This window comes from Falco peregrinus, chromosome 5, assembly GCF_023634155.1.
Source record: "Falco peregrinus isolate bFalPer1 chromosome 5, bFalPer1.pri, whole genome shotgun sequence".
In the NCBI taxonomy this organism is placed as follows: Eukaryota; Metazoa; Chordata; class Aves; order Falconiformes; family Falconidae; genus Falco; species Falco peregrinus.
The window spans coordinates 65,641,433-65,666,696 of NC_073725.1; the positions used below are offsets into that span (position 1 = coordinate 65,641,433).

At 48.8% G+C, this 25,264-nt stretch overlaps 1 protein-coding gene across 11 annotated transcripts in view; it reads left to right on the forward strand.

Annotated features, from left to right (window-relative positions):
- The window catches only part of PTPRS (protein tyrosine phosphatase receptor type S), a 161,847-nt gene that overhangs the window by 57,384 nt on the left and 79,199 nt on the right, over positions 1-25,264 (forward strand). For 10 of the 11 annotated variants that reach the window (XM_055804730.1, XM_055804737.1, XM_055804729.1 and 7 more), the window contains 2 exons: positions 5,619-5,786; positions 24,637-24,782. In XM_055804730.1, the coding sequence (XP_055660705.1) occupies positions 5,699-5,786; positions 24,637-24,782 (234 nt within the window). In that variant the 5' untranslated portion in view covers positions 5,619-5,698. Of the gene's footprint in view, positions 1-5,313; positions 5,335-5,618; positions 5,787-24,636; positions 24,783-25,264 lie in introns of those variants that run through there. The other variant, XM_055804732.1, reaches the window with a different exon arrangement.

The following is a 25,264-nucleotide window of genomic DNA, read 5'->3' on the forward strand; positions in this document are numbered from 1 at the left end:
GTCTGACACCTCCTTTTTCAGGCAGACTCACGCGTTTTGAGACCAGTCCTTTCTGCACAGCCCTTGGAGCCGGGCACCTAAAGCCACCAGTTAGTCTGGAGATGAGCTTTGACGGTGAATGGGGTTTGTATTTGGTTTATTAAGCTTTATTGAAGCACTGTGGGGGAGGTGGGTCCTGTGGGAGATGGGAGCGCGGCAGTCCCACGTGCCCCAGCAGAGACTCGTCCTCTGAGCAGCAACAGGCTCCCCCACACCTGGGGTGTCTTTGCTGAGGTGAAGAGGCCCAGAAGACAAAGTCATTTTAGGGGCTTTGCTGGCCTGATGAGGGCGATTCGGGAGGCTCAGGGTGAGGGGGCTGCAGAGCATTAGGAGTTTCCCTGTTGTGGGGGAAGGATGTGCATGGTTCTGGCAGCAGGTCTCGCTGGGACATTTAGCATTTCTCTTTTGTGGCTGGCAGGTTTCTTTTGGTTTTTTTCTCTCCCATAAGCTAACCCTGTGAGCAGCAGCAACAATACCGTTGCGTGCAGACCCTGCTCTCTGGGTGAACTTCCTCAGGGGCTCTCCTGTCTAACCAAGATTTGAGGTCGCGTGGCTGCTTTCTGAGCAGGGGCATCAGCAGCATCTTCCTCTCTGCGCCCCCACTGGCTTTCAAATTCCTGATAGGGAACCACGATGGCTGCGGTTTACCCCGCCCCCCCCCCCCCCCCCCCCATTAAATAGGGTCAGCATGTTAGTGCGTGGGAAGGGGGAAACGAGCGTCAGAAACACATACTTGGAAGCTCGTGTCTTCATGCTGTGTTTCCTACATGAAAAGAGGCTAATACTTGCAAACAAAGCAACCTGAGTGTGGACACACGGGCCGTGCAGGCTTCCAGGATAGCATTGCCTGTTGGCATCTCCTTGCTCCCCAGTGCCCATGGGGACCTGGGCCAGGTCCAAGCAGGCAGCTGCCTGCGTTGCATGAGGCACCAGCACTGGCAGCCCCGTCCCAGCGCTGGCGGGATTGGGTTTGCCGAGGGCAGGGTGTTAGGTAGGAGCAAGACAGAAACGTGGGGTAGGAAATTTAAATTTCATCTCTCCCCTCCCCAGGGGAGGTGACAAATGAGCTAGTGGTTGTGCTAAAAGCTTTTCTGTCTTTCTTTAAAGAGGTTGCTGGGAGGAAATGAAGTGACCCACTGACCTTTGTTAATACGCAGCACAAACTAAGCTGGTGCTGCTGGAAGGAAGAGAGCCCTCAGTTGCAGCCCTCTGCCTGCAAGGTGTTTGCTTCGATTGATATGTCTAATGGGAGTAATTCTCCCGCAGCAGCTACTGAAAATGAAGATGTTTAATCATCCGCTAGATCTGTGTGGAACTTTTTTTGCAGAGAATTTTTTTAAAGTCACCCTTCTCCTTTTCACATGCAGGTGAAACAGAAGAGAAGCCCAAGTGCTTTTTCTGTGACGTTTTTTCAGGTTGTAATATTCTAATCTGAAATGAAGATGTGGTCCCTCCCTCCTGTTTTTTTTGTAAATGCTGAGCAAACATTTTGATCACTGGCTCCAGGGGGATTAAGAAAAAGTAACATGTGGCAAAATACCTGCGTAGCTCTGACCCATCCTGGTGCCTGTAACTGTGCAGACACTTGTTTTTAGCAGCATTTCCCACAGGCTCCCTCTTTAAGCATCGGGGACCAAGCTAACCAAACTTACCTGTAAATAAAGCCCCCTCCTCTTATCCCCTCAGATACCCGAAGTAGCTTAAGGGAGTTAGGTGTCCAGCACCCTCTGAAATGGAAGTTGCTGGGAGGAAGATCTTCAAAAGCATCTTAGCAGCTTAGGTTAAGTCCCTTTGACTCTCAATGGAACTTAAGCTCTTAAGAAATGTAGGACCTTCTGAGCATTTTACCCTTTGTGCCTGGCACCCTTGGGTCCCTGGAGATCCCTAGCTCGGTACTGGCTGGAGGAGCCACAGTGGGAAGCTGCTTGCAAATGCTTCTTAGTTTTATTATTTTTAATAATACTCTTCAAGGTCCTGTGCTCAGCACTTACAAGATGTACACATGTACATACTTAGAGCTAGAGATCAGGCAGTGCACAAGAATGAATGCCTTGCAGGAGCTCTTTTACTGTAAGAATTAATCTTATTCCTGAAATGTGACCGTATCTAGCACAAATCTGACCCCGTTGGGGGCCATGGCTTCACTTAATTGCATTCTTTAGCAAGGATTGAGGTCTATTAGGTAGTTTGCTTGTGTTGCAGGAGATCCTGTGCCAGAGAATTTAGTGAGGGTTTGCAGGTCCGTGGAGCAGCTCAGGAAAGCTGCCATTATGTTTACTCATATGGTGCCAGGAGCTTGGCTGGGTGCTCAGCAGACAGGCAGGAGGAGCGATGCAAACCTGCTTCAAAGAGCATAGACAAGGTAAGCTGTGCCCGTGCAGAGGAGAAGAGAGAATGGGTGATAGAGCCCTTATGATTTGAGCATTCATCAAAGCAATTCCTACCTGAATTCAGCACCACTGGGAGGGCAGGAGAGCCTTGTTGCATGGTAGCTGGGTTTCCAAATGTTGCGTGTTCTGCCTTGTAGGCAGGAATCGTGCGTGGGTAAGAGTCTGTTTGCAGTCTTCCTATTGGCAGGGTGCTTCCGGGAAGGCAGAGCAAACTCCTGTCCCAGCTGCTCCTTGATACCCGCAGGGGAACCAGGTGGGTGCACAACTTGCTGTCCTGAAAATCCCATATCTGGGGGAGACAGCCAGTGATGTACCTGCTCTGAAGGATGAGTTGCTGGATTGAAGCTGACATGTCCTAATATCTCTGCCAGCACTTTCTGTCTCCATCAAGGGCTCAGGAAGCACATTAGCACCGGAGCGGAAGTGTCACCCTCTGGCATCTCCTGCTCTAATCTTGGAGATGTTGCTATATCCCCTTTACCAGACCTTCTCTATTGGAGCCCATTATACGGCATGAAAAGCCACACTAGATCCGGGACAAGACCTTCTCTATCTCTATCTTTACCAGACCTTCTCTATTGGAGCCTGTTATATGGCATGAAAAGCCACGCTAGATATGCGACAGCAGAGCTGCCAGGCTCCTCTCTTCGGAGGAGGCAGAACATTTCTCTGACATGCCTGCATTCAGCTCTGTTATCCGGGGGACTTTGGGGGCATGCTGCATGGGGCAGCATAGCTCTTGGCTACTCTGAGCTGTGGAAGGTCACTGGTGCCGCATCTGGAGAGCAGATGAGGCTCAAGGAGATGTTTGGTAGCATTTACTGGGGCTGCAGGGGGGATATTGCTCTGATAAAGAAAAACAGTAGTTTCTGAAATGCTGACTGAATTAGCCCTATGTTGTTGTTTTTTTTAAATCTAGAGAGCTAAAATGGTTGGGGGGATGCTTGCTCTTTCAGACTCCTGCCCTCTCCCCCTCCAGCCTCTCTGGTGGGAACTGGGAGCTGCATGACTGAAGCAGGGAGAAGGGAGAGCCAGTGAACAGCAACTCAGTTCCATTTGTTGTGCTGGCATTGATACCACATCCCCAGTTTAATTAACAATTACCATCACAGCTATTCATAATGTTCCCGGTCTCTGCTCGCCTCTGACAACAACAAAAGAAACCCCAGCGCGCTGTTCTGTGCCCTTGGAACCCTGTGAACCCCACATTAAGTCTGGCTGGAGCCTCTGTGTGTTTCTCTGAGTGCATCTAGAACAAACATTTGAAGAGATTCCCAGTGGTATAATTCAGATTTTTTCTCTTTTTTGTAAGAGTATCGGTATTTATGCTTGGTTTTCACGAGCCAGCACTGAAGCACAATGGATCTAGACTAGCACAGAGCACACAGCAGAGGCTTTGTAATCCTCAAAGTGCAAGTCCAAAGCTCCTTGCTGAAAAGTTGCTCTTTAGGGCTGAGTGCATATGGGGACTTCTTGTTTATCCTGGCTTTTCCTTTAATTCTGTACAGTTCAGCCTTGGAGAGTTAATGGGACAGAAAAAGATTAAAATGCCCCTTCACATGGCCTGTCCCGATGGTCTTATACCCTGATGTGTATCAGAAAGCTTAAGCAACCTCACTATCCCCTTACTCCTTTTAAAGCCTTTGATCACTGTACAATATCTCCTACCTGGCTTTTCTCCAAAAGGTGATAAACCCCGGTTTTGATTTTTAATTGGGGTAGCTGATAGCAGGAAGGAATCCGTACAGATCTGAGAACATCCTTCACAGAACTCTAACCCATTATTCTGGTGCTCAGAGCATGTCTGATGGAGGAACCTCTTAGCTGCCGACCCTGTGAGGGGGTTGTGACAGCAGTTTTCACTCTATTTTCATCCCTTCTGGGGCAAAGCTTGTCTCTATCACTGAAGGAAGCATTTACCAGTATTGACACACAGGACTGGGGTAGTTGCTAAGAATACAGCTCCCTTAATGCCATTCCAGCTTTGCAAAAGGATCAGGATAAAGCTGTAAGCAGGCAGCTCCGTTTGGAGTCGGGAGTTGTCTCCATGGAAATGTGCCGGCAGGGCAAGGGGAGCAGGCTGGTGCTGGGCTTGCTCCGCTGTCGCAGCTGTGCTAATGTGCTGGTGCTTTCCTGCAGCCACGTTCTTCCACATCCAGGGCAGAAGCGGTCAGGAGAAAATCTCTCCTGCACATCCCTTGCAAGTTGTTTGTTTGCTGTGCCTTTTGGTCCATCAGGATCAATGGTGGTACCCCCTGCTCCAGGTTTTGTCTCCTCCAGCTTTGTGTTAGCTCAGTAACGCCGTTCCTCTGTGTGTTGCGGGTGGGGAAACTGGGGCACCGAGCAGGGTAGGGACTCTCAGCCGTGCAGCGTAGCTGCTGTAATCCCAGCTACGGTGAGTAGCCTGGGAGACTTGCGAGCATGCATTTGCCTTGCAGGAGGGGCTCTGGAGCACCTACGCTGATTCCAGGGCTGAGGTTCAGGCTGGCTGCATTGGGGTGAGTGCTGCACAGCACAGAGCCTGCCTCTGCAGGAAAGAAATCCCTCCCCCAGATGCACGGATCCTCAGCAAACAAAAGGGAACACGGGAGACATCTCCTGCTTCATCTTCCCTCTTGTGGGGGATTTTTTTTCTTCCTTTCTGGGTTTTTCATGAGTGAGGTTTCAGTTTTTCTTTGCCTGCCCTGTGCTTTTGTGGAAGAATCGCCCTTTAAGAGGGTCCCTGAGCCCTGTCGGGTCAGATCCCTTCACACCTCATTGCGTGTGTGCTGCTTGGCCAGCGCTGCCTTTCTCCTCTGTTGGGGAGGGGAGAGAAGCTGATGGGTGTTAAACTTCAAACACGGGCTCTGTGCAGTTGGTGCCTTCTGATTACACTTTTCTTTCTTGTGCTGTTCCCTCCCTTTGTGTGAGTGCATGCACAGAAATGCTCCATTACCTGCTGAGGCAGGGAGGCTGGAGCAGGCTGGCCTCATGCCCCCACCAGTCTGCTTGGCGATGGAGCTGGCCAAGTCCTTTGTGGTATCAAGGCGAAGGACTGCCTGGCCTCCCCACAGAGGCCGTGCACAGCAGTCGCTTTCTGGGGACCCTGCTGGTGCTCTGGGCACTGCTCAGCTGCCCCCTCCCTCTGCAATGTCGGCTGCCCTCGACCTCCCTCCAAGTGCTCACCCCTTTGCCTTTGTGCATACGCAGGTGCTGACAACGCTGGGGAGACGCTGTGAGTCCTGCTGACCCGGAGCCTTCCTGGCTGGAGCTAAAGGCCATTGCAGAGGATGAGGATCCTTCCCAGCCCTGGGATGTCTTCGCTGGTCTCCCTCGTGAACCTTCTCTCCGTGCTGCTGATAGGGTGCATAGCTGAAAGTAAGTGACTCTGCTGTTCCTCTGCTCCTTATTTTCACCCATGCTTTGCAGGAACAAGCCTTAATGCTTAGAGCCAGCAAAGTATCCCCCTGTCCTTTTTAGCATCAAAGAAGTGCTTACTACCTGATCATGTATCTTAATTTTCCAGCGTCTTTAGCTTTCCACCAGTGCCTTCCTGTTGTTCCCAGGCCTGTCTTAGAGGGACGCAGGGCAGCTATGTCCTCATAGCCTGCGTTGAATCTCAAGTTGCACCTAAGACTGCCAGAGAGCTGGAGAGAAGGGGAGGGAACTGCCTGACAGCTCTTGCCAGAGCCTTCCTCCCCTTTCTCCCGGCCCCATCTTCACCCAGCTCACCCATATTGTCCTCTCCTGCTCTTGCCTTTCAGGCATCTGTCAGACACTAGTGACCGTTGTCATGTTACTTGCTGGGGCTGGATTCAAAACAGCATCCAAAGAAAGAGCATTGTGTTTCTCCTTCCCCTGAGTGAACCAGTTCCAGTTTAACACCGTTTTTATCTTTCACTGCCTTTCAGTTCTTGCTGTAAAAAATGAAAACGGGAAGAAAAAAAAAGTTAAAATCTTCAGTGACTTGAATGTAATGTTCCTTCGACACGAAGGCTGATCACTTGGGATCAGTGGGGAATAGACTTTTCCAAGCTGATTGAATTATGACTTTTTTTTCTTCCCCAGCAAAGCTGCTTGAAGCTGGTGAGAGGGCTGCTTTGGTCAGTGTAGCCCTTGACAGCTTTTAACGTAATCGCTTCGTTATCAGGGTTTATTAAGATGATGCGGTCACCGAGGATTGAACGGATCCTCGACCTTTTGTTGCTGGGAGATTTTTTTCTTGAACATGGCTTTCTCTCTTCACTGCGGTAAGCGAGTGGGGTTATATTTGCCATTGCCATGATCGAGTTTTGTTCAGTTCATGTTCAGCCCCCCTTTGGTGGGACAAATGTCCTTGTGAGGAAAGGTAATGTTTCCTTTTGTTCTTTTTCATTTAATGAGCCCGGGAAGTGAGCTGGGCTCCGGGGGGATTCACTATATAGGGCCATTTTTTTGGCATGTAGCTGTGGGTCAGTCCATACCTCAAACGGTGCCACTAGTGTTCAGAAAGACATACCCAGGCTTCAGTTTGAGCTGCCTGTCTTGAGCAGCAGGAGCAGTGCAGTGGTTGGCAGCAAGGAACCGAGCATGAGCCTTTTGCCCAAGTGTTTATTCCAGGGTCCTACTTGGATGTTGCAGCCGATGCTCTTGTATTCTGTCTGAGCAGCCAACGTGGATGGTTAAAGCCAGCTGCTGTGTTCCACCTGGGCTGCGGTGGCCTTGGTGGCTTGTGAAAGTGGGCGCTGGTGGGAGGTAGGCTGCTACCTGCATTGGCTCCTGCAAAAGCAGGAGGCTGCAAAGCAGAAATCTCCATTCCTGGCTCTTTGTGCAGTAGAGTCAGGAGGGGAGGGGATGCAACAGTGGAAAATCCAGTGTCAGGGCTCCAGAGTCCCATTCTTGCCACTGGTTTGCTGCAACACTCCTGGCCAAATCACTTTGTCCTCCTTTTTACAAAACAAGCAATGCAGCTTTGCAAGCGCAGATGGAGATTTGTGTGTGCAAGTGCCTCTCTGTTTAAGTAGAGCCCTGATTCATCTGCTGTGATGTCTTGAGTGCCTGTGAGAACTGAGGTCCTCTTTTCTTTTAAGTGTACACCAAGCCATGTGTGCTCACTGCTGGGAGTGGGCACTCTGCAGAATCAAAGCTCCACAAAATCATGGCTGTGTGGCTTCAGTTTTTCTGTGTGTGTGGTTTTCCTGGGAAGGAACGAGCACCTTGTCTGTCCCTGTCTTCTGTGGGGCAAGACTTGCTCAGAGGTTCCAGCAGAGCTGGGAGATCCCACATGCTGTCTGACTGCTACGAAGCACTTTTGGTGGAAATGTGCCCTCAGGAAGGGCTGATGCTGATCAGACACAGAAGGCACCAGTTGTGTGGCCCAAGCCCCGCTGAAATCTGTCACTGCTCAGCAGACACCTTGCCGCTAGCAGCCAAGTTTCTCCCTCCTGTAGTTCTGCAGTGTCCTTGGATTCTGAACAGTGAGGTTTTGCGCTTTTTTTCCCTCTTGCTGCTCACAGATGTACATACAGGAACTTTGCAGGTTGCAGGACTCGGTGTCCAAGGCAGGGCTGCTCTTATCTGCTTGATGCGCAGGTGAAGTTGGCCAAGCGGTGTCTCTTCTCCTAACCTGTAGAGCATGTCAGCATCTCCCTGACCTGTTTGCCCTTGGAGATGCTCCCCGTTATGTTGCCAGTTGTTTGAACTGCTCTGCAGCTGTTGTTCTCTGCCTGGTAATGATGAGTTGAGAGCTCCTGGTTTTGGAGGGGCTGCCGAATCCTGCCTGGAGGAGGCCTGGCCTGTGCCAGGCCAGTCAGTAGCATCTGAGCTGGTCTGCAGTGCTCCCCACTGAGGCGTGCAAACAGCAAACAGCTTTGTCTGTCACAACTGCAGAGACTGTGTGAGGACCTGTCACTCTGTTCTGACAATGTCCTCTCCCATCAGATGGCCCTGGGCTCTGTCACACTGCCTCTCGCGTAATCCCTTGGCCAGCTTCCATTTGGCTGGCACTTGCCACGACGCTGACCCGATTTCCTGCCCTAATTCACCAGGGGGGCTGCCAAGGCATTACAGCCCCCCAGGGCGTGCGATGCCAGGCAGTGCCGGGGTGGTGCCCCCGCGGGGGCCAGAAGCCTGTATCACAGGTGGGAACCCCCTGGGCTGCTGGCTCCTGGAGGGCACCACCTTCCCAGCGTCGCCGGGAGGCAGCTCCCCTTCCAGCAAAGTGTGGGGCTGAACGCTTGAACTTGCCTCCTCTTCCAGTGCGGCACTGAAGGAGCTGCGGCCTCTGCAATCAAAGGACCATTAAAATACTTCCCTTGTTTCCGAGGCTAATTGATCTCAGTTAGTGATTTAAATCTTTCTATGGCAGGAACATTCTATTTAAAGGAAACTGCTATTTAAATTAAAAAACCAAAGCGCCACACTGCTTTCTGCCTACTGTTCTTCCCTGTGAAGCTGAAGAGGATAATTGAAAGGTATAAAGCAGACCTGTTTCTTCTCTTTTTCTTGGGTTGCGTATGGACACTTTCTTTGTTTCTTCTGTTTGGTCAAGTGCAGCCGTAGAACTGGAAATTGCTAACTGTGATTATTTGCAATGGCTTCACATTCAATGGAATGTATTAGCGTTTTGTTAAGAATTCAGCTGGTCGTGTGAGTAACGTTAATCGGCATTACTGCAGTGAGTTAGGGGAGGCCTTTCCCAAGAGCTGTGCCTTGCTGTGCTGCACTGCACAGCCAAGGAGGCAGATCTTGTGCCCCTTTGAGCTGATAGCAAACCAGACAGCACAGATAGGTGAGGTCTGGGTATGGGTCCAGGGAGGGGAACAGTTTCCGAAATTGCTGACGTACTTGGGCATGGAACCAAGCCTTGCTGTTTCCCGGTCATGCACCCAGCCCTAGTCATAAAATCCCTGCAGTGAGCACCTTAAAGCATCTCATTTTGTGCAGAATCAGTCTTGTCTGGCTGGCTGTGGCTGGGCAGGATGTTTTCCTGCCCGCACTGGGCAGGGTGCAGCTGCATTTGACTGGGGTTTAGGGCAGTGGTCAGGTACTCCTGCCCTCCTGTGCTATCTGAAGGAACAACATGCCCACTTTAAGTGCTCCTCAGTTGCAGATAAAAAGCCACTTATGGTATAGAAATGGGGTAATTTTTATAACTGAAATCAGCATGCTCGCTGTTTTCAAGTGGATTTTTCCATTGATTAAACCTTTGCGTTTTACAGTAGTGCTTTGCTAATTGGTACTTTGCATATACAGAAGGCTGGCATGTGGCTCTCTCCATCCCAGCAAAGATTTAATAGCAGATGCAGTAGTGAACATTACTTATTACTTAGGTTTCCTTCCTTTTATAAATCACATTATAGAACGCTTACTAGCACACTCTGAAGTATTACCATAAATAATTAAATCTAAATTGCAATTGACAAAATAAAAGAATAAAGCCCTTTTTATGATGCATTACCCTGGCTTGCTTTCCTTTTAATTGCCCTTGCTCCACCATTAATTTGCAGAACACAGTAATTCATGCCACGTGCATGTGTGCGGGAGGCTCTTGCGCTTCATGAGCTGCAGTGCATCCGTGGAGGCTGGCAGCAGATGGCAGTAAGGGTTGCACCATGCATGCGGGGATGGAAAACAAGTGCTGTGGGTTGGGAGAGGAGCTCCTGTAGGTCCATGTTCAGGTTGACAAAGTGGTACTGCATTTTGGGAGCTGATGCAGTGAAAAAAGCTGTGTGGAACGTGTGTGCTCCGTGGTGTGAGATGTAGGAGCTGGTGGCTGGCTGCAAGACTTGCCTTGCTGAGATCCAGATCACAGTGACTTACAGGTGTATCTGATTCCTCTCCTCTGAATGGTCCTGTGCTCTTATCCACAGAGGATTAGCCTCTACAGCAGAGCTCGCAGCATTTAGCTCTGAAGGTCCTAGTTTTGATCTGTTGTTGGCCAAGACAGCAGTTGTCAGATAAAATGGCAGTAAAAATCAAGGAGGCTCCATCTTAGGACTTGATAGGCATGTTAAGTTGACATCAGTAGGAAGTGAATTGTTCTGCATTGTGGGAGAAAGTTGCTCCATTTATGAGTGTTGGAGACTGATTCATGACAATGCAACAGTGCTGTCCTAAGAGAAGGAAGATGCCGAAATGTGGTGAGGCTGAACTGCCCCACGAGCAATTGAGGTATATGACAGTATACCTGCTGGGCGCTGAGGAGCTGGGGGGATGCTGTGGAAAGGCTCTTTTCCCTTGGTGAATGTGGGCTGTAGCAGTGTGCAACAGAAGTGAAGGTGGGGACCTGTGGGAGGTTGTGTAGTCGGTTGGTAGGTGGTGGAGTTTCTACTTGGTGTTGCACATTGTTCCTTCAGTGAGTAGGGTCTTAACAGTGTGCAACAAGAGGCACCATCTGAATTGCATCCTCCCAGAAGGCAGAGATCCCTGCTGCCCTGCCCTGGATCCACGTGCTGCTTGTATTCCCCATGCACCAGTTGCCTTTGTAGGCAAGGAGACACCTCGCTTGTCCTTGTTTCTGAATTGCCCTTTCCTTTGCCACCATCTCCCTCTGCCAGCTGCGATCCAGGCTGCGGTTGCTGAGGGTTCTGGACTAGTTGTTCCACTCAAGGACACCAAATGAAGCCTCTGTATCACCTTCTTTAAGTGCCTGATTGAATTAAACCTTGCCTGCCTGGATTGAGTGGTGTGTTTCTCTTTTTTTGTGTGTCTTATTTTTTAGATAACTTGAATTGTAAAGTTTGTGTCTTCTATAGGACCTGAAGAGGAAATAAATCATCTTTTGAAAGAGCTTCCTTGGGGGCAGGGAGGGCTGTCACCTCCCAGGTCTCAGCTGTGCCCCACGCTGTGAATGCTTATTAGATTAATCTCTGCTGAGGAGCACCTGGGGACAGCAGCAGCTACGGGTGTTTGGGACCCAGTCATGGGTGTCTCCTGATAAAGGATGTTTTCCCAAACAGAGGTTCTTGCTCAGCTTCATTAGATGTCTAAGTTAGGGGAAAAGAGCATCTGTTTGTTGTGTAAACAAGCAGCTTGTGTGAAAATGTCATCTACAAAGTGTTTGTGATAGAGAAAATCTTCGCCATACCTGGATGCCAAGACTAGGGCTTTTACTCTGTGTCAGGCTTTACCAGAAAGCCAATACTTACTTCTTTGTGACTTTCCCCTTTGGGTGTCCTTTTTGCCCAACAGTTCTTGCACACGCTGCCAGGAAGGACAGGATCTTTCTGGTGTTGCACCAAGACCCTGGGTCACGTCAGCTTTTCATCTGCCTGGCAAGGTCTGCGTGGTTGTGTCTTTTCAAGACAGGATAGATAGGAAAATTCTGGGTCACTAAAGGGAATCTGCGAGGGTATTCCCACCCTTTTTGTGGCCTGGCAAGCCCGATATTATTCTTAGAAGGCAAGCAGAGTGTTTTTCAAGGACACCCGACCAGAGGAATGTCGTTCTTCAGTGTGTGTGGGATGGAATCTGGGCTCAAATTGGCCTGTGAGACACAATCTCCAAAGAACAGTTTTATTTACTCTGTGCCAGTCTTCCCCTCCAGTCAAGGATGTTCTCTTGCAACATAATTGGTCCCAGTTCCCACCTTAGAAAGCTATGATGTTCTCTGCACTGCAGCTGCCTTTAATTTTGGGGGATTATTAAAGTTCATTAAAATAGTCACGTTTTATACCATCTGCTGCACGTGGTGGAGCTAACCATCATCCAGCCTATGGGCCAGGTACTAGAACAGGAGTCAGGAGCGTCCTCGCTCCATGGGTACACCTTCCCAACCCTCCTTCCCCCCTTTTGCTTGTCTAGATTTGCTTTTTTGACCAAGGACTACTCTTGCCATGTTGTTGTCCGCTGTAATTAGTCTCAGCCTTGGTTTGGGGTTCTCATACTGCAAACGCTAAATAGTCATGTTACAGTTTGGCAGAGGAGGCGCCTGTTCCGTCCAAGGGCACAGCAGATAACAGCGTGACTGTGGAAGAGATCACAGCTAACCTAAACCTGAAGATGGCCAGGAGAGAGCATTATAAATATATTTTGGATGTCTACTGCTAGGACTTTGAAAGGGCATACTGCAGTGAGTGATTTAAACAGTTGACAAGAAGGAGCATAAATTGACCTGTTTTTACAGTATCGTTGTGTAGAGAATTTTTCGCATGTCCCATCTTGCTTGTTGCAGACATGACACATGACTGTTTCATACGAGCTTGGTTAAAACCAATGCCGCTAGCTTAATCTGTAATGCACAGAATTATTTCTGTTTCCTTTTGAGGCTGAGAGGAAAAGCAAAGCTTTAAAGAGGAAAAAAATAAATAGAAGGAGCTGCAACTGGTTTAGCATTCTACAAAGTTTCTCTGAGTCCTCCAAACCTTTAATTGACTCAGGAGCATAAAATTGAGAAGGGGAGAGAGTGAGCGAGTGTGCGGAGTGACGTGAGCGATTTGAATAATTTATTGTCCTTTGAAGTTGCAAGAGAAATTTCAGCTGCCTTGGGGAGTAATTTCTCCCCGTTCTGAAAGGGTTTCTCCTTGTTTTAAACTCATTCAGAGGATGATAGTTTTGCATTTTCTGCATAATTAATGAGCATACCTCCCCCCACTCTCATACAACCTCTGAAGAGTGGTGGGGTGATGAAACTTGGTGGTTTTTTTAATTAATAAAATCAAATTAATTTGGCTATGTCATCTTCCTCCCTCAACTCCGTTAGAATTCATAGATTTATTTATAAATTAGTCTGAGCACAGTGTTAGGAGGGCTGTCACTTACAAATCTTTAGCCTGGACTTTGATTTGTTTGAGTGAATTTCTAAAAAGATGGTGTAGGTTTTTTTCAGTTCAGCCGTTAAAGATCACCTTGAGACTGACTCTCATGGGATCACCCACTGAACCAGGAAGATCCTTCAGCTCTTCGTTTTTCTTTGTCTGTCTGCACGAGTAGGATCTGTTTGGTTTTGAGAGCCTTCTCTGTGGTTTTTTTTCTTTGTAAGTGCTGTGATACTCCCCTTTCCTTGCAAGACCTGCTAATTGTAGTTAATTCCAATAGCTGCCACTTGAGGGACCGCCTTCACCTGAGAGGGGAAGGCATCTTCTGCCCTGGTGCCTGAAGGGGCTGTATTACAGCCTTCTGGTAAGAAGCCATCCCTTGCCTTCCTTGGCAGGTGTCAAACATGAACAGAAACCTGTCCTAATAAAAAAAAAAAAAGCTCACCTTCCTCAGTTGCTGTCTTTGATAGAAGAATTTAAGGGGTCCTTGCTGCTGCTTTTTCGTGTTTCCATTTCTCTCTCGCTCATGTGTTGCGTTATTTTTCTCGCTCACTGAATCTCTAGTTACGCCAAAGCTGAATTTGGTAGGTTCCCACCACTGTCAGTTCTCAGCACTGTTGTTGCATTCTCCCTTTTTTTTCTTCTTTTGTGTTGATGTGCTTGCTACAAATCTGAATGATGAGTATGGTGGTTAAGAGACAGAAATTGTAATGACTCGTGTGGTAGGAGTCAAAGTTCATGATCATTAAAGGTTGTGTTCATCCATTAATCGTGGCTTTGGTAGGTTTTGGTTTCTTGTTTTCAAGATCTCCCATCCTGAGCTCCCTTGGCATCCCAGCCTCAATACTAATAGGCAGTACAAGCTCACAATATACCGTTAAGACCCAGGGTAAGATGCTTCAAGCTTGTATACCCAGAATCTCCTTTTGTTGCATGGAAAATGTGGGCTGAGAGCTCTTACCAGAGGTTGGATAGGAGTGATGTAACAAGCTTTTGAAAATACCCCAAATTCTGTGCTCTAGGAATTATACCTTACCCTTGTCCTGTAGACCAGACTTCCTCTCTTGCCTGAAAGAGAAGCAGACAACAGCTAGTAAGTGGAAGTCATATATCTTTTATTTACAGGAGTAAAAGAGCAGAGTTTTATCAGATGATATTTTATTTATCTGGTGTGCCTTTCATCCCCAAATGATCCCTACATATATGCATTAGCTAGCAAATCTTGGTTGAGATCGTTCATCTGCTGTAGTGCTGCAGCCCCTTCTGAGCTGGCAGTACAAGGCAGGAGACCTAGCTGTGTTTACATTTTGCAAAGGTCTTTGTGATATCACTAAACCAAGGATCAGAACTGATCTCCCTGATGACATCCTTGGGGCTTCTAGCACTGTTCTTCCTCTGAAAGACCATGAGATGCAGAAGCTTGTAGCAGTTTGTTTTCCCCATTGCTGCTGACTCTGCTGTCACTTCTCGGTGGCTCAGGACCTCTGCTGGGCTATATTAAGATGGCACGGCCCCCTGGGAGTTGTGATCTTTGCTCGTTAAGCTTTTTCTTCTTTCAGGCTTGTCCCATAGGAGGTGGTTTTTCATGTTCTGGTATCCCCCCTGGACTCTGATTCTTTGGTGGCTTAAACAGAGCAGCAGAGGTTGAGTACAGAGCCAAGTCTTTTCTAGGTAGTGGGTGAATCGAGCTTCTCCAGGATGCCAGTATCGATGACACAGCTGGAGTAGAAGCTGTCCTAGTAACATGGCAAGGGGAGGGAGAGCTCCCTGCCTTAAGCTTCTAATGTCAAACAATCTGGGATTGCTGTTGTGACATTGATGGACAAGGGGCTCTCATTAAGTGGCCAGGATAACTCCTTGGGTTTCTTGTTCTTTCTCTGCTCTGGGTTATTATGCCTTGTTATAGGGCTTGTGGACAAATACGAATGAGATGTTGTTACAGTTGACTGAAAGTGCTTGTGTACCCCCAGGGTCCTGGCTGGACACGTTGCTGAGGCTGCATGTGCTCCTGTGCTTGCTGGCCCCTCAATGGCTGATCCCAGGGCTACCATCTTGTCTGCTTCAGCTCTTGCTGATCACAAGGAGCAACTTTCTTCCTGGCATTGTGTTGTAGTGCCAGAAGGTGAATGAGTATCCTGGCCAGAGGGCCATCAGCATTATCACTTTCTCCTTTGCCCCTCAATTTGATTTGTACCAGGAAGGGAGGGTGGAACCGCCATGCGCTGGGTGCAGGCAGCAAGCACAAGGAGATGTGGTTAGCACACCTCAAGCGCTCTCCATCTGAATTCGTAAGAGAAGGGAGGTGGGGAAACTGAGGCACGGGAAGAGGAGGTTTGTGGAGTGGGGCCACAGAATGCATTGAAAAGCAAACTCAGTCTTGTATTTTCTACATCATGTTCCCTCTTGCACATACTTCATATGCTGCTAAATGCTGCTTCTTTTCCATCCTTTCTTGCCTTATGTGCAGAGTCCATTTTGATGCTGGCACCAGCTGCCTGCCATGTTTGCTGTCCTTTACTGCCAAAATACAGATCCCTTCACCCCTAATGTTAATCCCTCATTTTTCATTCATTAAACTGAAGCTCACATGGTGCTCTGGGCTTCCACCAGGTCACGGCTTTCACAGGATGGGTGGTTTCTGATGTGTGCACACTGCATGGCTCGAGGCACCAGGTACATTTTCGTGTGTTAGGGAGGGAGGGAATAAGAAGGTCCAGAATACCGTCCCACTCCCTGTAGGACAGGGACAGCTCTCCATCCTGCCCTGTAGAGCAGTTTGCATCCTGTATATGTGTATCCCTACAGTGTGCCCTATACATTTGCATAAATCACAGCTGGAAGAACATTTTCCTTGGCTCTGTCAGGGTGCCAGTCACTGGGGCTGGTACTGGGGCTGATCTGTGGCAGTGACAAATACCATTTGTGCTATGGAGGGAGGCGGATCCTTTCCATACATATGGATGTACGATGGTAGCCTGGAGATGTCCTGCCGAAACTGGATGACTTTGTACTAGCTGCTGTTCCCATGCGATAAGGCACTGTCCCATCCCTGAAAACTAGCAGTTTAAATAGACCAGAAGGAAGGATTATGCTTCCCCTCCAGCAGGCAGAATAACGTGGTTTTTCTCACCTTGGGTGTCAGAACTAGGAATAGATCTCCGATAGCCTCAGTCTCATCCTGCCTCCACTACTGGAGGCTCGTACCTGCTCTTCCAGAGGGTCTGTATCTGAGTGCATTGCAAATAGGAGCCTGAAGGCTGTACGGATGTGCCAGATCCCCAAAATTACAAGCCTCATGGCAAGAACAGCTTGGCACGGTGCTGGCTACGAAAGGTCTGCTGTCTCATCCTGGCTGAGGGGAAAGGTGGGAGCTGGCAGCACAGGCAGGTGTCGGAAGGGAGCAGGTGCCGGGGTTGTTGGACAGCCAGTGTAGTAAAGATGGATGAAATGAGTTATTGATCTTTCTCACCCATTTTCTGTTTGTGTTAAATCCTGTGCTGGGTTGCCTCCTTCACTTCTGTCCTTCCCTCTCTGGGGCCTTGCAAGAAAGGAGAAGAGGTCATCTTTCAAGTGACATTCCCTCATGTCCAACAGGGAACAGCCTGCATTCACCTGTGTATAGCCCAGCTTTTCTGAGTCAGGTAAGGGCTTTCGTGGATCAGCAGCAGGGGAATAGCAAGGTGGAAGTACTTCACTTCCAAAAAAATACTTCGTCCTTTTTTTATACCCTCCTTTCCCCAACCTTGCCAGTCCCATCTCCCTGAAGGGAGCCAAGAGCTGCTGACAGTAAGAGGAAGTTTCTGTCTGAAGCCTATAATTATCCTGTCTGCCTTCCCAGAAAAGGCCAGTTGGGGAGCGAGCGTGCTTCTGTTTCATGGACCAGCCCTGTGTTCTCCTGCCTCCCCAATTACTGCTTAATGGACTTTTTATGATGATAAGACGACTGGGTTGGGGAGAAGTTATTGACGGGGAAATGGAATATAATTCACTCCCTGTTTGTTTGTTCTGTCAGAAAACCCTCATTTTAATTTTATTTGTGAGGCACTGAGAAACAGCCCTTGGAAAAAAAGTGCAAAATCTGTCAGTAAAACCCTGGATTTCATGGGAACCAGAGCCTCTGCAGGACCTCTCCAAGGGGTGTTTTCAATCTTATTGAGTGTCTCCATAGAGACCCTCCCCACAGCCTGCATCAGTCTGCTCCCACTTTGCAGCTCTCGCTCCTCTCGTGAAGAAAAATGTGAATTATGGAGCCATCTTTCTTGCCTCTACCCCTCTTGCAAGCTCCCCCGCTCCCTAATGCTGCTGCTTTGAAATGCGTACCCATTCCAAACATTGCATTCTTGCTCCCCACTCTCCATCTGTCTCAAATTTGGCTGCTCTCTCCTGTTTTCATCTGCTCTGTGGCTTGTCTGCTTTATCTAATCTTCACTTCCTTGCTCTGGCTCTGAACACCTCCCTCCTCTCCATCTTGCTCCAGTTCTCTTGCATTTTCCCTGTTGATCTCTTCTGTCCTTATCCTCACTGATTTTCCCATCCTTTCCACACTCTGCTCCCCTCTTTAGCTTCCCTGTTCATTGGTGTGACAAAGCTGTTCCTCTGCTCCGCTGGCCATGCTTCCCAGTCTGTCCCCAGCTGCTCAGTGCTCCCATCTCGATCCCTCAAATGCAGGGCATGCATCTGCTGCATGCGAACAGACCGCAGCAGCGCATGTGTGTAAAACAAGTTTCCTAATCCAGCGAACACTCAGTGCCTGGCCAAACCTGGAGCTCACTTTCCCAGAGAGGTTTTTGGGAGGGGAGATGAAAGCACTACCACCCAGGGCTGTAGCTGGGGGAGCAGCTTGTGCTCCTTCTCCGATGGTGAGCCTATTAGCAGTTATGGAAAACAGAGATGGAGTTTCACTACATCAGCAGAAAGTTTAAGCCCAAAAACCACAGGGAAGGGGGAGGAGGAAGAGCAGGAGAAGACAGGGGGGTTGACCCTTTGCATGCCGTTGAGAATGCCATTGGATTCCTTCCTGGTTGCTCTCGAAGTTAGAAGAGGGTGAGTGACATATGATGAGAGATGTCCCTGTTCAAGCTAACATGGCCTGGTTATTGGGAGATTGCAAAGCTTTTGTCTGGGTTTTGTTTTTTATCTTCTTCTCCCACCAAGAAGTACATGTGGGAGAAGGTCTCTGACTTCTGTCTCTAGCGGGTTTTTTGTGTGGTTGTTTTCTTTTTGTTTGTATTACGATATTTAGAGGCTGTAGTTGTGTGCAATACCACCTAGGGTGTTGAGTGCTGAACAGATCTATTCTGAAACCATCCTTTGCTCCAAATTGCTTGTAGTGTCTAGACCAAGGCAGGCAGGCAGGTGTGAGAAACGACGATTGTCACCTCTGCGCTGCGTGTGGCAGACTGAGGTGCAGGGAAGGGTGTGTGTCCAAGGTCAGCTGAATTCGTGTCAGAGCCAGAGATCTGAATCCCGATTGTAGGAATCATCTGGAGCCTGGAAGAGCAGACTGGGGTGTGCTAACGCTAACAGCAAATTAACATTGACCACGTGTGGCTTAATGGTCTCATCTTTTACCTTTGCTCTTGAAAGGCAGAACTGCACGTATGTGTGTGTATATATATGCCCAAAAAAGGGTGAATTTTGATCAGTTGAGCATTTTTGAGCTAGGATAAAAGTTGTCACTGGCTAAGATGCCCTGAATGTCTCTTGTAGTGTGGGCATGCTCTCATGGTGGGCTGCTCTGCAGGGAAATGTTGGGCTCAGCTGACATTTTGTGGGGCCATTTGTTGAAGGTCAGCCAGGAGCAGTGAGCAAAAAGATGGCTGCGGCACTTGTTTAGGAAGGCTATGATAAGCCAGCTAAACAGCAAGAAAATGGCCTGGCTGCTGTGCTTTTGCTTTCGTTTCTGTGGCAGGTCTTGGGTATGGCATTGAGCCGGCTCCATTCCCCATGGTGGAGATGGTGAGGGTTTATTCACCAGTGAAGGAGGAGCTGAAGCTTCGCGTGCCATCACTGTGGGTCAGCAGGACCAGCACGTGGGCCTCCTCCACAGTGATGACAACAGGGTCCAGGGCACTGAAAATGGAAGCAAAACCTTTTAAAATACACGTTCTCTAGCTGGCTTTCTTTTGTTTCCATGGATTGCTGTCACTGTGGGTGATAGGCCCTGTCAGCCAGGTTCACACTGCTCCCTGTGCTGGGGCCAGATGAAAGAATCAGGGCTTTGTCTTTATTTGTGGGATGCTTCCCTGGGGGTGGTGGGAGGGGGCTGCAGAAGGCGGAGGTGTTAAGCGCAGAGGTGAATTTCGCCATCTAAAATCCACGGTGGGTCCTTGCTGGGGGGCTGGGGGTGAGGGGGGTGAGCAGGGGGTCAAGAGGAAGCAGAGATATGGAGGCGCCTCTCTGCAGCCCCCTCAGGGAGAGCCTGCAGGGCAGAGGGTCAGCTCACACACACTGCCCATTCCCTCCCACAGCTGGGGCAAATAATACAGTAATTGTGGTCAGAGACCATCCTCTGGGCCCCTGTGGGGCGAGACAGGCCTGTCACTAAGGCAGTGACACCTCCAGGCCTCCCTGTGGGGTGCAGGATGAAGGGGACATGGTGGACATATTGTCACTCTCCCTGTGGGAGCAGCTTTCTGCCTTGGAGCTGCCGCAGAGCTGGCAGGCTGCAGCTCTGGAGGGAGGAGCTGTTTAGTTCGCAGTTGGGTCTCCTGGCCATTTTGGCAGCGAGGTGTGTGGGGTCTTCTCTTTCCTCATGGCGGAGAGGTGGAGGGCGGCGTGCTGCCGGCTGGTCCTGTGCCTGTCGGGGCGGAGGGTTTCACCTCAGAAGCCCCGCAGTGGAGGGCAGGTTCTGGCCGTGTCACCCAGGCCGGGGGGGCAGGGTGCAGGCTGCTCTGTGTGGCCCATGCCAGGCCTTGCCCAAAGCGCCTCCTCTTCCTGAGCCAGCCCCGGAGCCATGCGGCTGGGGGGTGTTGGGGTACCCATCTGGCACAAGATGCTTGGAGAATCAATCTTGTCTCAGAAAGACCCAGGGGAGTCAGTGTCTCCTCGCCGTGACCTGCCTCTCTCCTTACCCCCTTGGGGCTAACCCGGGTCGGTCTTCCCTGAAGCGACCCAGGGAGCTGGGCAGTGGGCTGGCGGCTGCCATGCCAATGTCACACAGCCTGTGGCACTGCCAGGGCTTCGTTCAGCTGCCTCGGCTGAGCCGGTGTGAGTTTTCCTCTCAGCTTTTCAGGCTCTCTTCCATTTTGTGGCTGGAGCGTACTGGGGTAGTGTGGAGAAAGCTGCTCCTGTCCCATGTTGTGGTCTGCGAGGCCAAATGTCTCATCCTTGTCCCTCTGTGAATCCACCTGCAGTGCTGCAGAACCACCACCAGCTCTGCTGGGACACGAGGCTTGCAGGAAGCAAGGGGGAAGGTCCTGTGGTGCAAGTTCTTAACTCTGCTTTTTCTTTTTCTCTCCTCCACATCCTGCTCCCCTTTAGCTGTCAGCTCAGGTATATTGAGCCCATTTGTGCTCCTGCCTCTACCACCCTGAAATCCCCTCTGGATTCTCCATCCCTTTCTCTTCGGCTTTTGATGTTTCAGACAGGCATATGGTGGCCGGCTGGCCTGTCTCCCTCGCTCCTTGTCCGTCACCCACTGTTCACCATAGCATCAGTTCGTGAGGGACATTTGGGTTTAAAGGGTGAGATGTCCCCTCCTTTTCCCTACTCCTACGTCTTTCAAGCTTCTTTACAGCAAAGCTTCTGAGGCTGTTTTGTCATCTGTGTATCGTTAGCAGGGAGATATTGGGGTTTTTTTTACATGACTGTGTTTGAAGAATTTCTGCTTTGGTGTTACATGAAGGAAGGAAGGAGAGGTGAGGCAGCACCATTTTCCTTTTCTGTGAGGAAAGCCGCCTTGCTGTGCAGCCCTTGTACGTGGGCTGATGTCGTACCATGCTCCTCTAGTGCGTGTGCCTCGGCGATGAGTAGGAGACCCCACCCTTATACCTTGCAGCTTCTGCTCAAAGTCTACCTTAGAATTCACAAAATCCCAGCAGCAAATGTGCGTCATGTCCCTTCTGAAGAGATGCCAGCGCCACCCGTGTTCCCCTAGGTCTGTGCTGTGGAATGTGAAGCCAGCTGGAGATCGTCTGCACAGGAGTGACTGGGATGGTGAGCGCATGGTCCCATTGCCTGCCCTCGGCAGCCTTCGGGAGCGCGGAGCTCTCTGGAAGGGGTGGCAGAGGTTGGGTCAAAGGGCAGGCAGCATGTGTGTTGATCGTCTTTGCAGATGCAATTACAGAGTGCGGGGTGGATGGTGAATATGTGTCTCTTCCTTACAGTCTGTGGCAACTAGCCAGTGTGTCACTTGCCCTGGCTGTTGCTTTTGGGAAGTGCGTAGGTGGTGGGCAGGAGGGAAAGGTTCAGTTTGACTTGATGGCTTTCCATTAAGCTGTAGAGAAGAATCACAGGTACACAGCAGCCATCCGGTCTTTTCAACCTTCTCTCCAGAGACCGAGACCCTGCAGGAAGCCTCTCATAGTAGGAAAATTCTTTTAAGCTCCAGGGTTTTCCATACTGCAAAAAAACAGGTTCTGCTACTTTGCAAGCAGAGAAAGGGGAAAAAGAAAAATCTCTTGTAACCACTGGACCTAGGTGGAACTCAAACTTGGTCTTTCCAACACTGACTTCTCTCAGCTCTCCATGAGGGAGAGTATATGTGAAGTGATATAAAATCTCCTGGATTGCAAGTATGTCATCTGGAAAATGCCTGTCTCTGATTATTTATTTATTTGAAATGGAGGTCCTGCAGTCTTGGTAAATGAGGGGAAACACATAAGTCCCTCTGAGTGGGCTGATAGTGTTTCATTTTCACATGGCACCTTGTTCCTGCATTTGGAGGCTTTCAAAGCCATTTGCAGAGCTGAAGACTGAATTCTAACTGTATGTTTCATTGCAAGCTGGACCTGGCACGGCAGAACTGTGGCAGTCCTACGCAGCATGTAGGAATTTGTTTCAGCTTTGTATCATCACCACCTTGCCTGTGATAGTGCTGGCTTTCTTGTTCCGAGGGGAGAGGGTTGTTCTGTGATTGGCGTGGGCTGCAGTGACAAGCGCTGCAGTGACTAGGGGTGCATAGGTGGGGAGCACAGTGGGTGATTGGGGGTGGGTGGGGGCGGGGAATCAAAGTGTGGAGTTCTGAGGCCTGGGTGAAGTTAAAATGAACAATTTAACTTTGATTTGCACTGATTTTTACAAGCGAGTAGCAACATCTAATAGATTGTTTGATAAGGATGTTTGTTGGGTTTCTTTTGTCTCTCACTGTCTAAGGGTTTATTGTAGGCAGTTCAGCATTGCAGTGAGCTCAGGAAAAGCAGCGTTCACAGGTCAGCTTGGCTTCCCTGTTAACCACACACTGAGTCAACAGAGGTCCCCAAAAAGGGATTGCTGAGCAATGACTCCAAGTTCACTATTTTTTTGAGCACTGTCCCTTTCTTCAGGACAGAAATAGAACCTTATTTTTCTCCTCAGCTGTGTTCTGCTCATACTGTTTGTGCCCATTTAAATGTATATGTGACATTAAGGATTATTAGGGGGTTTTATTTTAGGAAATGAACTTGCATCAATAATATGTTCTTAAAAGCCTTGGATGTTTTTGGCTGTACCTGCAGAATTGAGTTCTGCAAACTCTTCAGATATTGAACTGAGAAGAGAGGAAGAAAGTCAGGTTGCGGGCAGAGTGAGCATTTATACTTTAGCCTGAAGCAAAGTTTTGGGTTTGCCTTTCCCAGATGGAAGACAGATACCCCAGTCCCAGAACCTCCAGTGGGACTTGCTTGATAACCTTTAGCTGTAACATTGCAAAGAAGACTCTGACCTCTAAATATAGATTTGGATATTTATAAATCCGATGCTTTGTACACACAGCGTTCGGTGGGACATAAACAGCTCCAGCAAATTGTGTTTACCTCCAGCGTGGAAACAAATGCTTGATTGCATCACATGAGCTTGCTCAGTGGCTTTTATTTATATACTGCTGGCCACACCAAGCAGGGAAGGGGAGAATTCTTCTTTTTGTATTTTGACCCCTAAAAGACCCTGGAGACTTCTCTCTAGCTACCATTTGCCCTCTTCTTAAGCTCCTTGGTAGGCTGTTTACATCTTATTTTATAGACTCTGAGTATGTACATATAAATACACACATTTCAGAGTCATGTGGTCTGCTTTTCTCAAGAATAACAGACGGCAACTTTATGATCTGAGTGATTTTATTTGAACACAGCTGTGGCCTTGTAATTTAAATATTTCAATAAATTTTAAACTAACTAGATGAGATGAGAGGAAACCGTGCGGGGAAAACAGGTTAGAGCACGGAAGGAGGATTCCCTGAGGGTAGAGGCAATATGGGCTGTGCACAAACACTCCTGGCCTCGTCTTCTCATGAGAAGGCCCTTGATACCTTCCTTGGTCAGAAAGCCCATCCCGGCATCTTTCCCCTCCTTGCAAAGGCAGTCAGACATGGATGGAAATCAGCGGCAGGGGGTGAGGGAGAGGTGCTGCAAGCTCAAGTGTTGTTCCTTTGGGTCCAGGCTGGCTAAAACGCAGCCCCAGGCTCTGGGTGTGCTTGTTCAGGCATCACTGCACCTTTGAGCATCTGGTTATGAGAGAAGTTTGAGAAGCTTTTAGCTTCTTCCTTCGGCAGCGTGAATTTCTTGTTTTTCTCAGATGTCTCATGATGAGAAGAGGGGATGGGGGAACTGCAGGAGCAGACTGCAGACTTGGCTGCCGTGCTCTTGGTTTTGACAACTGGATGGTTTTGAAATGATCACAACTTTCGTTTGTTGGGCTGTATCCTATCAACTTGCCTGTTCCAAAGGGTGGCATACCTGTTGCTGTGTAAATGTACCAGTGAGGGCCAGAGAAAAAATTTGCTGATGGAAACAGAGGTGCTCAAGCCAAGGAAGTTTCATATTCTAAAGCCACTGGCATCAGCCTGTTTCACACCTTCATCCTCAGTATCACTGTGTGCCAAGTTACTGCACCATTTATTTCATGGTCCTTCTCCCACTTTTTACCCCTGCCTTGGGTACATTCCTATAAATCTCCCCCATTCCTTAATAATAATATAAATCCCCTGCTAGGATCTGAGGAGTGCAATTCAGTGTTTCTAGATGTTGTTTTCAGCTCTGGCAGCTTTTGGTGGTGATCATTAGATGGACTTTGCCAGGGCAGTTTCCCCTGTGCAGAACAGTTTAAAAGTCCACTTTTAAAAGAGGCTTTGCAACATCATCGCATTGAAATCTCTTTGTAGGATCAGGCCCTTAATCATTTTGTGCTGTAGCTTCTTCATATGTAAAATGGAGGTAGAGACTGTTTGTTCCTAAAAAGCCGAGTAATTTCATCTGGGATCATTAAAGAATAGCGGTGATAATGCTACTAGTAATTACAAACAATCTATTAGAGTTTGTCTTTCCTTGTGCCAATGATGATATTTCTTTTTTTTAAAGGTCCCCCTGTGTTCATTAAAAAACCTGTGGACCAAATTGGTGTGTCAGGAGGGGTGGCCTCCTTTGTATGCCAAGCGACTGGAGACCCAAAGCCACGGGTGACCTGGAACAAGAAAGGAAAAAAAGTAAACTCTCAGAGGTTTGAGGTAAGAGAAGTCCTTGAAATCTGTGCCTGTATATATAGAGAGAGACTGGTGCAAAGCAGTTAGTGCTTTTCTTTGGCCATTTCCAGACCCGATAATAAAGGGAGATTTGGAAGGGGAGGAGTTTTAACAGTGGAAGGAGTGAAACGCAAGCTCTTGGCCATGTCAACAGCTGGGTTTATTCCAAAGAAGGAGAGAACTTGGCTCACTTACATGATTGGAGCTTTTTCTTTTGTTCTGTTGGTTTTTTTCCCCTCCTGGGATATAATATAAAGCTGTCTTCTTCCTTCCCTAAAAAACCCCAACCCCCAAGTGGTACTTCGGCTCTGTAAATGCACCTTCATACCCATCCATGGCTCATTATTTTAACCCTGGGACAGCCTGGAGTAAACGTTACAGTTGCTGGCAACCAGACCCAAACAATTGGCATTGTTTAGATAGAAATGAGAGGGGAGGAACAAGGACTAGGAGGTCATCCTGTGGAA